This window comes from Pomacea canaliculata, linkage group LG13 (assembly GCF_003073045.1).
Source record: "Pomacea canaliculata isolate SZHN2017 linkage group LG13, ASM307304v1, whole genome shotgun sequence".
Taxonomy (NCBI): domain Eukaryota; kingdom Metazoa; phylum Mollusca; class Gastropoda; order Architaenioglossa; family Ampullariidae; genus Pomacea; species Pomacea canaliculata.
Genome location: NC_037602.1, coordinates 20,005,375 through 20,018,919, shown reverse-complemented (window position 1 = coordinate 20,018,919; position 13,545 = coordinate 20,005,375). Strand labels below are relative to the sequence as shown.

Below are 13,545 nucleotides of genomic sequence, written 5' to 3'. Positions count from 1 at the left end.
CGTGACCAAGCCTCCTCCCAATAATAATAAAAAAACAACAAAACGAACATCAAACGCTGATAGAAGTGTTTAAGTATCCGCTAAAGTTTATTTTATCCTCCATTTCCTTCCCTCACCTTCTGGTGATCTGTAGACGCCGCCACGTGCAAGTCGTCAGCCTCTACAAACCGCCTTGACCGGGAATGTTTGTGACCGGGAATGTTTGTGACAGGGAATGTTTGTGACCGGGAATGTTTGTGACCGAGAGTGTTTGTGACTGGGATGTTTCCCATGTTGTGTGCTGCTGTGTACAATGTTCAGTCACCTGTCAGTACAAACTTCTGTTCTGAGCTTTGGGTGAGTGAGCATGCGTGCGCATGAGAGAGGGAGGAGAAAACCTACGGTGTCTACAACTGAACTCAAAAATAAACCAGTGAAAGTACCACCTACAAAGGAAAAAACAACTATTTGTGTATACATTAACAAATACATTACCATTAACATATATACAACTACATTAACATCTACGAGTACAGTAACATCTACAAGTACCAGCACCCATCACACCAACACCACACACCAGAGACTTGGGGGCGAGAGCGCGCATACCCGTAACACATCAAGCAGACTCTTCCCATTGACCTCCCTTGGCCGTGCCAGAAGATAGGCAAATGCCATTATGCCAGCTCCGTGATAAGCTGGAGGGAGGCAGAGGAAGTGGGGGTGGATGGGTGAGGTTCAGCCTCCAGTTTCCCTCCCCACCCTGCAGCACACACGAGCGCCAAGTGGACGGCACCGAGAGATTGGCCTCGGGTAGGATTGGAGCATGACGATGAACACAGCTCACGCAAGCCGCTACACCGCCACGGCAAGGTGGGAGGACGGCGGGGAGGAGGGGAAGGAGAGGCTTGCATCCAAGCACCTTGCAGATAACACGATGTCAAGACAAGTGCAAGGAAAGGGCATGGATGATGCCGAGCATGTAGAGGCGGTGATCATGGCACTACACTACAACAGGGTACACATCATGCATGCAACACGTCAACACATAACAACAACAACACCACAATGCCCTTAAAATTCTACCTTTCTCTACAAAAATAAAAATCACGACAGGTGTGATAATACTAAGGTTTACTAGGGCAGCGCCTACTTGGCAGTGAGCGCAGTTCGCTGTCACAGGAAGGCAGCAGGAGAAAGGAGGGAGTAGAGTTCGCAAGCTACAAAAAAACAAAAAAAAAAAAACAACAAACAAAACAACCAAAAAAACAAAGAGGTGAAGACAGACAGGCAACAATGCTGATAAAAGCAGAAGACAACCAGCTATTGGAGGTAATCATGAAAAGAGGAGAGCCGAGATTAAAGCGTGAGAAGTGGTCACAGTGTTAAAGGGAGATAATCTTTTGACAGTCACAGCTGTGTATTGTGTTAAAGGGAGATAATATTCAAATCTCGAGGTCCTCGAGGACCAAAGTTTACCATACGGACAACCGAGTGTTACAGAGTGTTTTGCACCTCCACATATTGTACCCCAGCAAAAGGCATAAATCTGGACAGGTTTGCACGCGCCAAGGGTCTATGTTGAGACAAATTAGTGCCGCGTGTTTCAGGGGGTCACATGGTGGTAAACTTCGTTTCAGAACATACAGAACATGTCTAATCTACACTACTCAAGAGTCTGCCAAGTATTGCAGCTAGGGCACTTCAGTTCCAGAAATAGTTCATAAAAAGATTTTGGAAATAATTCTGTGGAAACAAATGTGTGAGCGACTGGGAGACATCTTTGCTCCGTTGTGAAACTACATTTGCCAGTATTCTCATCCCTTGGAGTGAAGTGGTTGTCTTTGATGGCCTAACTCTGTAAGTGTGAAGTTTACTGTTATGAAGAGGTTGTTTCCCCTAGCGGAACTCTTTTGCTGAGAAGGCGCCATTCACACTCTCTTTGCCGACTGAACCCTCTTTGTCTGTTGCACTTGTCTGCCTCCGAGACCTTCTTTTGTGCGAAGTGCTAAATAAACTCACTTGAAACATGCGTCCTTACAGTCAGCAGTTTGTGGGAGTGGTTCACCGGTCAACTCCCCCCACTGCGTCCTCCTGACACAGTCTGCATGCTGTCCAACAGTGCACAGTCTCCATGTGGGCAAAGAACAGAAAAGGTGTTTGCCGAACTTTGCTCGCCATTAAACTCGCTGATAAACAATTATCAAATTTTGGCGAAATTTACCGCAGCAGCCGTGCACCGGGAGGATAAGGGAGAGACCAGGCAGACCTTGACCTCGACTAAAGATGGCGGTGGAATATTTTGTCTCCACTGGTCTCCATGCTGTTGGCTCACTGCGCTCAGCTTCCGAGCACAAGGTCTTTCCCATTGAACCACTTGAAGTCTCCCAGGGTCTGTTGCGAAGGTAACGAGTGTTCTTAATTATCTGCTGAGAAGAACCGAAAGTGGAAGTTTTTTGGAACAAGGGTCTGAGGAAGAGGATTCTCTCTCGTTGATAGAATTCAGGACAGAGGAATGTCGGGGTCAAGATGAAGGTTGGTGAACCCTCGGACAATGTTGTGCTGGGTGTTAGTATTCGGTGTAACTATTCACCGCCATGCTTTCCTACATGCCTTCATATGCACTGTTACCAACAACATTTGGACCCGTACCAATACCATGTCTTTTCTAATTATATCTTAAAAATATATTTGTGCTGCCTCCAATAATATTTCAACCTTTACTGAAAACATTTAGACTATTACTAACAACATTTGACTTCTACTACTAACCTTTGGTCCTTTCAAAACATTTGACTGTTGCAAACAGAACTTACACTGCTACCAAGAGCCTGATCGCAATTAACAAATACACCTGTTGCTTAATTAAATAGTAATCAACGAAAGAGATATACACACACACACACCCAAAGGCATCGACAGCAGCAGTTGCAGCAACATCAGCAGCAGCAGCGTCGACAACAACGTGGTTTGTGGCCGAGTGAGACACGCGGGCAACAACAAAACAGTCGTTGACAGAAATGTTGACAAAAGCTCCATTCTTGGCATTTTCTACCCAAGCGACCGGCGGTTCCAGAAAGTTGGCATCGACTCCATGGCAACAGCTCCCGCCAGCTGACGCCGCTAACAAATGTTTACCTTCGATTTAGAAGCCAGCAGTCAGGAGATCAGGCAATTAGTCCAACTTGCTTTCTCAACCTTCAGTCAGACTATCCTGAAAATCTTTTACTTGTTTCTTGTCATACACGACCAGGCGGGGAGGGGGAGAGATGATCGTGGCGGTGGCTGGACGCGTCTGTACCTCTGTGAAGAAAATGTTTCTATTTGTTCAAGAAAAACATTTCTGGCTGGTGTGGGTGGATTAAACACTCCCATGATGTATTGTTTACAGCTTGCGTCAAAACATTTTCCTTTTTCTCTGAACTGTTAATGCAATTATAGTGAAGAATGAATCCAGGGCAGGACACTGCAGGGTGTGGCCTTACTGTGCAGTGAGTTGTACTCACATCTGTGGACACCGGTGGTAGGGTCTTATCTGCATTCTGTAAAACTATGACCGTTGAGTCTATTCAAAGTGCCGAATCTCAGCGAGAGAGGGCAGAGGTCGCAGGTAAAAACTGTAAACCTCAATGTGGCCATCGGCAGACTACTCACAGAAGCCTGTCCTACCCCAACAGTCACAAAGAATAAAATAGAGGATCGATAAATGGATGAACGCGAGAAGAACGGGAGGACAACATCGGAAGTCGAGCGGGCGACAACAGCAACGTCTTCCCCAGGACATGAAGACAACATGTCAACCGGCTGCAGCTGTCTGTGATGGAGATGAAGATCTTAAACAGTTTCTACCTTCTGAACTTTGACACATTGAATTTTTTGTTTTTGTTAACACTATTTTCTGGTAAACCTTCCTTACTTTTCTTTCTTTGTAAGGACTGGCGGCAAGCTCTCCCTCAATCTCAAAATTTCTTTTATTTCCGCCACTTATGCTACTTCTCATGAGATATCTCGGCACACACATCCACAATACCTTTATTTTCACATACAAAAATAAATACACGTTGATCTAGAAAATTAAGGGGAAAGGTAAAAAGGTATTGTGTATTATCTGCAGAAAAAGGAAGGCACAGGGTGGCGGGCAATGGAGGTGATGGGGCTAGGGCCAGACACGCAAACAAATCAGCACATTTTTAGCCTCGTTTTGAGGTAGGGAACTGAAGGATGGGGCGAGAAAGTGGCCGTATTTTCACCGTGCTTTGACACGTGCACCCGCAGGCGAGAAGTGAAACGCCGATCTACATTTAGCCGCCTCACTCCCATCACAAATAAGGCCGCCGTGTTCAGGTGCACCAATTTGTGCCACTCCGTGTAAGAGTCTCCCCTCGGCAGGTGAGAGAGTGTTTTCGCACCTTAATCAAGGTGTTTATGGAGGAGCAGGCGTGTCGGTTCTTGTCCCTTCCAGCAAGTGTCTTTTTTTAAGGCCACGTGCTCCGCTTTCTGCACCCTCGCGCGTGCATCCTCCTCTCGCGAACATTAAGTTTGATTTCTGCATTAACACGTAGCTAACTACGACTACCTGTACTTGCTGCATGTTTCTTCTTGAAATAGATATTTCTTCCTTTCATCTGCCTTCGTTCACCGGTAGGGAGAGAGTGAACACACGTCACGCCTTCCTGCGTCTACTCGGTCAGGCCAAGCCAAGTAGTACAAGAAGGTCCCGGATGGAAAAGGTCGAGAAGCTTTCCACTTTTTTTTCTTATCCCAATCATCCAGGGGCTAGGGTCTTTCAAAACCACATCACGTTTCACTTCACTGCACTTACCATCTCCTTTCCACCCAGGGTGCTCGAAGCATCCCTCCCCCAACTCCAAGTTGAATTTTCATGGCCAACGGGCATGCAATGGAAGGGGAGGAGATATGAACTACTCGGAAAGCAAAGATCACGAAGTTTATAAAAAAAGAAAAAAAGATTTGGTGATATCAGCACCCCGCAAAATAATTTGTAAGCATGAATGCACACACGCACGCGCGCGAACCAACTCACGCGTAACTCTCGCCGAGACACCGTACATCTGTGGGCTGGCGCGATGCCAGACATGTTTGACGAGATGTTTTAAGAGGTGTCTCTTGAGTGCCAACACCACCGCAGCTACAAAAGTCGAGAAAGTTTAAACCTGCGCTCGGAGAGCGAATTCCGAGAGTCCAGACCAGGAGGAGCAAAGGACCGACCGCTCGTAACCTTTTCAAGCACGCACCACGTGACTATAAAAACCACGAGAACGCATGCTCTGCGAGGGAATCTGAGGACAAAACACAAGAGGTCGACAAATGTAGGGCTGGAATGAGAAACAGACTTCATAAAGCTCAGCAGGAGATGTTTTAATTAATTCTGGCCGCCGCGGGAAGCCATTTCGTGTGTGTCAGCAAAGCGAAGATAATTCATACACGCTCGGGATGTTCACCTGATGCGAGGAACACTTGGGGGGAAGAGCAGGCGAGGCAATGGGAGAATAACTTGACTAAGTGCACGCAGGAAGCTTGCTGGCAAGGTGGGCAAGACATAGCTTGCTGGCAAGGTGGGCAAGACTGTATTGCTGTACTTGCTGGCAAGGTGGCAAGGATGATGGCGGCAGGAGCACGTGACGAACCTGGGTGGCAAGGAAGGAAGGATTGTTGCAGGGTCGCGGGGAGGATTGTTGCTGTAACCTCATTCAGGAACTGTGAACACGGTGCGAGATATTATTTCTCCTCCTTGCCATTCTCGAGATACACGCCTGCTGACGTCACCACGCACAGACAGACGTGACGTCACTTGTGTACTTCATAACCTAATTAACATATGGACCCAGTTCTCCCACTGGTTGAGGCCTTTACTACAAGGTAAACGTGTCCTGATGTCAATATTGCCACGTCATCATCAATCATCACCATCATCATCCTCCATCATCGTTGTCGTCGTTGTGTCATTCTGGAATCTCGAAAGTCTCGCAAGCTTAGTAAAGATTTTTAAGATTAGTGTTGTGTTCATCTAGAAAATTTTTCCATCTTTTCATCCTCCTCTACACGCACACACACAGAGCAGCGTGGCTGCATCCTGTAGCTGAAGGCGTGAGAGAAGACAAGAACATGGCAAGAGGGCGAATCACTTCCATCCCAGCATTAATGGCGACAACAGACCATTATACAGACATGAAGGCGTGGCCCCTGGCCCCTGTGGGCCGCCTGACGATGATGGCGGAGCGGAGGCTCACGGAAGGCGGCAGGTTGCGAGGCGGAGGCAACTGTTCATCGTTAAGCAAAATCTCACCGCTCGCCCCGCGGTGCTTACGATGATTAGGTAAAACACAGACAAGCTGCAAGAAACCTGAAAAAAATCTGCCCGTAAATTGAAGGCAGATGAATCCCTTTAACACCTGAAATCACCTGGCAAGAGATGTTTGGCTTGTTGGTCGTCTATACCTGACGCCTACAGGAATATTATTAGAAGCCAGCGAACGACAAATGGACAAGTGTGAATGGGGAAAAGATTATGGATGAAAAGATAATGGAAGGTAAGAAATAAAACACCAACACACGCGGACACGATCGGTGAAAACGTGAGTTCAAGGTACTCGTACTGCGCCATAGTCCGGTCACGTGTGAATGAGCAGGTAGATGTCCTGTAGGTAGATGTCCAACACCTGATTCCGATCTGTGCCTTCGTTGACCGATGGCCCCTAAAGAATCAGGCAATCAAGGCATCAGGAGGATGACATCAGTGGACACCTTGTGCCAGTCACCTGCCCGCCTGAAGTAACCTGGTCAGGGCCGACAACTCACCTTGGCTCACCCAGGAGAAGAGGAAGCGACTGGGGTCGGTGGAGGAAGCCCCGCCAGCTCGTGGATGCCAGGACGCAAGCCTCCCACAGGAAGGTAGAGTAAACAAAATACTTGGTGTGCCTAAAAATAGTCGCAATGTGTCCTCAAACAACCATCCTCCCTTCCTTCAGTCTGTCACTTTTATTTCCAGCGCACGCGCCAGGGCATCGTCAGGACGGCCATACACTCATCGCCATCATGTTTGTGCACGTGCTACCCGCGCGGCGTCGTAATACTGCACGTGCCAGACATTTTCACTATTCCTGTTTAAAAAAACATCCTCTGGCATCGCAGCTGCTTTGTACCACACTTATTATACATGTGTAAAACATACTATAAAGCCATACTCCGGTTGCCATAGAGACGCTTCCATTATTGTCGTGAATATCTTTTCCTCATTGTCACGTGCACGATTGTTGATAATTTAATTTACATATTACTTATGTAAAGCAGCAAGTCTTTGGAAATAAATATAAATTATAAATCCTCATTATTAAGTGCACATTTATTCGTGACAAATATAAGAATATTTCTATGAAGAAAATCGTTATTTGTAGCTGGGTGGCAGACGACACCATCAGCCTTACCTGCCGGACATCATTTCAACCGATAAAAAAGCAAATCCCTATCATCAGGATCCGACCTCGAAGTTTGCTATGGTTTCCTTTTAATTAAACACGCGACAGCCAATTTACTGCGCATGCCTCGCATCTACCTGTTAAATATCACGGGTGGCATGCTCAGGTATGCTTTGATCTCACACCTGCATCAGGAGATAAATCACGCGCCTTTCGCGCAGCAGCTGTACGGCAAAATACAAACTACACTGTTCTTACTGGGCCCTCATCATGATCAGTTGTGATTCGGATTACCTGGCACTCCTGACTGATAGCAAACACGTGTTTCGTGGCTTGGGAAGCGAACTGGTCACGACAGACATCAAACACATTGCTGACTGTGTTGTCAGAACAAGCTCCACCACTACAAAATATTATTTTCAGTTATCTCTGCTGCCATATGGTAAGAGTTAGACATTCACTCTCCTGTGTCCTGTTGTTGATATATATATATTGATAATTATTTACTTCAGAGGATCAAGCAAGTCTGGCCGTCGTCTAGTAACCACCTGAGCGACCTATGACCCGCCCTCCACGTGCAGCACGTTCAGCAAAGCGTGAAAACGCACGCAGCGTGACTGGCGGGCAAACCTGTAAAGCAGAAGCTTGGCTGCTAACCACAACTGGAGGATGGTGAACACAACGCACGGAAACATTGATGAGGCGACCATCTGGCGCGTGACGAGCTGCACGTGCACCTCCAGGGCTGTAGCCAGCACCACCCTCCGGTTGACTTCTCGGAGAAAAATGTTGAACTTCACGCAGTTGGCGATGCGGACGATGCTGATCTACATGTCTTGGTGTGTTTTTTTTTTTTTTTGCAGCAGTTTAGCATGAAGGTGTACCTCACACACACACATATACACACACACAATTATATAAAGCATGCATAGACACACACACAGAAGGGGTGGGTGAAGTTGAGGAGGACCACCTACCCGACTTGCCGACGCCCAGAGCACCGACAATGGCGATGTTGAACTCGTGAGTTCCGTTGGACCGTTGAAGCCCCAAGGCCTTGCGTGCACTCATTGTCATGGCAACCTAGTGCAGTGCAGGTGAAGCAGATGCAGGAGAAGTTCTAGTGTGTTGTCTGCAGGCTGAGCATGGACAGGGGCCAGACAATGATCCCTGTTACTCTCTCGCTTGTCTTTGTACCCTCTTCACCTGATTATTGCGATCTCGAGAGTTCTGACACCAACTCTTGTTTATCGTACACTGGTTTATTTGTTTATGTAGAGCTTGTCGGTGGTTGTCGTTGCAGAATGGCAGAAGTGTTCATTTGAGATCAGGGGTCTGGTCTGACTCCTCGCTTTGCTCCAGGAAGACACAATTCTGTAAACAAACAAAAAACAAAGCACACAGAGTGACAGCCAAGAAAACAACTTGTCAGACCGACAACAGAATACTGGATGTTTGAAGATGACACGATAAAAGTCCATCACGGTTACCATAATTTTATAAGAAGATTCATTATCTTGATTCAGTCTTCGTTTGTTTGTTTACTTTTCCATTTTCACACAGAGAGAGATGAGAAATTTTTGCATCATCCCCTCGTGTTATCGTGCAGAACAGTGTACATGTTTACTCCTCATACAATTTTCGATATAAAATGTAAAGAAAGTTTAAGGCAGGAGCGACCACAAAACGAATTATCTCCCCACTAGGGACTGCCCGGATTTACCTCCCCCTGCTGTGTGTCTGGCATCTCTTACACGCCTCTTGCTTATGGACCTGTCCTTCCACGATACAGTAAACATTCCTTGTTCCAACAGTTAACTCTATATTCCCAAGAATGATATTTGGATTGTTTTTCTCTGTCTAATCTTATTTTTTTTAAACGTGAAACCCATTTTTAGAAATACTTTTGAGGAAAGTTTGAAATACGGCGCGTGTACGACTGTGTTATAAAAAAATCATATGTAACCCATGAACCTGGCTTTGTTGTCTGTGCAGCCAAGCGTGATCCTAAAGGGCACGTGCAACATATCGGGTGCACCATCCACACCACAGACCCGCCATTATGACCATGGCCCGCTTTCCTGGCAGAAGGGTTTTCAAGAGAGAGGAGGAGGAGGACAGTAAGAGAGTTGTTCTGACTCTCAGCCTTTCTCTTCGCCCTCTTCACCCGAGGCTGCCTTTCGCCACTTCAAGAGAAAAGCTGCTCTTGAGTGTATGTCTCACCTCTTACATTGCAATCCAGATGCGTCAACAGAAAAATACTCCAGCACCACTAAAATATATTTAAGGGGGGAGAGGGATCGAATACTTAGTGCATTTTAAAGTGATTCTTAACCAGGAGGAAAATGAAGTTCCTTGACCTGTCGGTCGTTGACGTTTGATGAGTTGGAGAAAAAAAACTGTTTTGGGACCAGCTTGTCTCTCACTGCCTCACTGCCTCACCTTTCCTCACATTTTGCAGAGACGGGTACCCATTCAACAGTTGAGTTAGCTGACAAAGTGTGCTGCATCGCACAGAAATTGCTTACTAGTGTGTGGGTGGGTGTGTATGGGGGTGGATGGGTGTGTTGGGGTGAGGCCAGTGGAAAATATTTTTTCAAAGAGGAATTGTTGGGAGGGGGACACAATCGACTCCTCCATAACATCCTTTGTGCTTCGTTCTTTGCCAAGACTATGATGGCAAAGAAGGAGGAAGGTGACGGCGGAAGAACGGAGAAAAACGACGAGGGCTGGCTGTGAGAGGGTTGGAGACTGGGCAATACAGGGTGTGTCAGCTGTAACTGAGAACAGGAGCAACTGGGGTTCGTGTGTATGTGTGTGTAGGAGAGCTTGAGCTTCGTGGCGAGAGAATGTTTCTCTCTAAATCTTTGCAATCCGAGTTATCGCGACCATCGTAGCCACACCCTGGCCGCTTCACCATTCGAGTCCTCTTTTCTCATTCTTATTGTGTGAAAGGACAACTCCATTCTTCATTCACAATGTACAGTCTTGTACCCCTCCTCCAGTCATGTAGTCCGTCAAACAATATTCAGTTTACAGACAACGTACAATGTTGTAGCCCTTGCATCAGCGTATATTCTTCTAGCCCCCTCCAGACAGAACTCGGTGTTGTAGCCCCCTCCACACAGCACTCAGTCTTGTAGCCCCCTCCCGACAATGACCTCTCTTGTTACCCCCACGCACCACACCACACCACATCCCCACTCCACATATTCGTCACTTTTCCGAGAACACGTTACACGACTGGATAACAGCAGGCGGAGGATGAGGCAGTAGATGACAGATAAAATAACCGGAGGACGGTGTAACAGCTCGCAGCTGTTGCCGCAGTTCCGCAGAAGTGCACGAGACTAATGGGCCATTGTGAGCGCGGCAGACATTCCTCCTCTGTCAAACGTATTGTTTACCTCTCAGGCCAGCAGATCGGTGATGAATCATGGCGCAACTATCCCGTCTGATGTGTAGCTAGGCTTTTCCCGCAACTAAAAACTCCGCTTTGCGAGAAAAACTAACAAGAAAAGAAAGCAAATGGAAAGAATAAAGGAAAGCTTAAATGAACTTTAGTTTTTTTTCCAAAGGATTTTTTTTTTTGTTTTTACCAAATGTAGCAATGGTAAGTCTAGAATGTTTTCTGTAATTCTTTCACTACAGAACTGGAATGTATAAATTTAGAAAGGTGAAGGCCAAAGGTCGCTTCTTAACCTTTTTTAAAGGTCGTTCGGGGAAGGGGGTGAGGTCTTAGAGACCACATTTTTCTTGGGACCAGATTGTTATGACGGCGGGTGCCAGTCTCTTCTCCCTCTCCCTGCTGTATATTTTCTGACCCTCTGCGCCATCAGGTACTTATTCTCGACAGAAGGGAAGGTAGGGTAGGTGTGGCACGGGTATCGAACTACCTTGTCTCCCGGTTCGAACACCAGTGCCCTCCCCACTCGGCTGTTCTCTCCCCCACGAGAAAGCACACCGAGCGGCAAATGTATGAGAGGTCAAAGACTTTGGTTACCTGATGCAGCAGGTGTCGCCAGGAGGTCGTCAGACTCTCACAGCCGGTGCAGCGTGGACTCTCACCGAAGACAAGCGACCATCTTGACCATCAAGTGTCCATGTTGCCACGCATCACAGGAGCTGACAGATAAAAGCGCGGCGTTTCCTAGCAACAAATCCTTCCAGTGGTGGTCACACGTGACCGTGTTGCTGTTTATAAAGGTTTCCACAGGTGTAGTCGTATGCCAGCGGTGCCTGTTCGTGGTCAGCTTGTATTATCACTACCTGTTGCTGTGGCCAAAGGTGTGCTTACTGTAGCATGTGTCGCTTCTTATGTGTTCACATGGATCAGTGCACTCTGTTCTGTCAATGATGTCATCTCGTTTCTTCTGCTTAAAACTTTGTCTTCCGCCAAACATAGTCTTCCACTGAGATTAAGTCCTTGATCATCAAAATCCTCCCGATTGTGGATCTTGGGATCAGAATACCATGGCTGTTACCTGGGATCTGGTCAGTTTGTACGGTGGCTGAGAAGATTTACACAGCGGACTGTACGAGTGGACATTTGTACAGTTTTATTTCAAAACAAAAAGTAACCGACACAAAAGTGAGTGCACGGAGACCTCGGCCATGGCTGTGAAGTTGTCATGGGGAGGGTTACATCAGACTCCACACGACAGACGAACTCAAGTGGCATCGGCACAAACTTCCACAAGGACCGTATCAAAAATTCTGAACAATACTAACTCTTGTAGTTGCGACAATTAACTCTTGTAGCTGCAAGATAGAGTTGCTGGTGCTGTGGTGGTAGTAGCGATGGTTGGCGGTGGCCGGAAGACACCCCGTGTCGACGACCGCACGTACCTCCACACAGACCTCTGGTGAAGCGCCTGCAGCAACCGACTGTCGGCGTCGCTCACAGCGGAAGCGCCTCCCGCCTACAGCCGCTCGGTGCCAGAGCCTGGCGCTGCCAGACAACACAGGACGGCGCAGCTACGTGGCACGTGAAGAGAGCGCGTGCCGGTCTGTGGAGTTGCTTCCCTCTGGCGTCTGGTGCCTGCGTCTGGGGATCGCTTCCACGCGCCCCCTTTATATCTGGCCGCACTGTGTTTCCTCCCACACTCCCATGCGACACTTCTCTGGGCTTTACTCCACCTCCACGAGCAAGAGAAACAATGACTTTACAAGAACGGTTTGGTAGAGTTTCTTTCTTTTCTTTTCTTTTCTTTTCTTTTCTTTTAAACATTTTTGGTGGTTTTTGTCTCTGTTCGGAGAGGAAGGGGGACGAAAGTAGGGTGCTAGTGTAGGGTGGATATTTCTGGCACTGGTGCTGATCTCCAGACTTTCTGTTGTCTGTCTTCTACGTGGTTTCTGAACGTAGGTGTAAAGTGATTGCAGGACGGATGCAGGGAGAGAGCGGGTTGTTGGTGGGGAGGGGAGTGAATGAAGTGAATGAAGCGCTGATGCCCCTCCCCTCGTATTTCCAGTTCCCCCACAACGCCGTTGCTTCTACCCGACCTACCCCTTATACCCTCCCCACCCCGTTTATCACCTCTGTCGGCAGACTCGGCGTTGTGAATGAAGCTGACCTCGACGCGCGCGCTGCTGGGGTCAGCACGTAGTGGTGTGAGCGCGTGCGTGTGTGCTGTGAGGTGAGACGGCCCCACGGGGCTGGAGGAGGGAAGGGAGAAGGTCTTACATTGACTGCTGAGGCTCAGCTGCTGCTGAGAGGTTCCTGCCACACTGCAGACCTGAAATGATGCGTGTGAGATACAAGTGCCGTTCCTCTCTGCCCTCTCTATTCCCCCCAATACCCTCTCCCAAACATCTCGTCTTTCTACCGCATTTTCCTTCTCTCCCCATCCCCCAAGACGTTCTTTAACTCCTTCCCGGACCCCCACCCCTTCTCTACCCTCTAAACTCGCCGCGCGCACCTCAACTCTGGAAGTGAGGCTCATCAGGCCATCTCACGCCATCATCAACCCTGGGAGTGCACATTGACCTCTTATGAACCCTGCTTACGTCTCTCTTACTTAGCCACGGAACACAATATTTTGTAGTTTTATACATATATATATATATACGTGTGTGTGTATATATAAACATTTTGGTCTTGCTGTTAGTGTCTGCGGACAAAGCATTGCCT

The 13,545-nt window shown here is 47.6% G+C and overlaps 1 protein-coding gene across 1 annotated transcript in view; it reads right to left on the bottom strand.

Moving 5' to 3' along the window:
* LOC112554266 (ras-like protein family member 12) overlaps positions 1–12,562 on the bottom strand; it is a 35,458-nt gene extending 22,896 nt beyond the window's left edge. The window contains exons 1-2 of the mRNA XM_025221973.1: positions 11,419–12,562; positions 8,393–8,789 (exon numbers count right to left, since the gene is read on the bottom strand). Of these exons, the coding sequence (XP_025077758.1) occupies positions 8,393–8,492 (100 nt within the window). The 5' untranslated portion in view covers positions 8,493–8,789; positions 11,419–12,562. The remainder of the gene's footprint in view (positions 1–8,392; positions 8,790–11,418) is intronic.
* Positions 12,563–13,545: the final 983 nt, after the last annotated feature.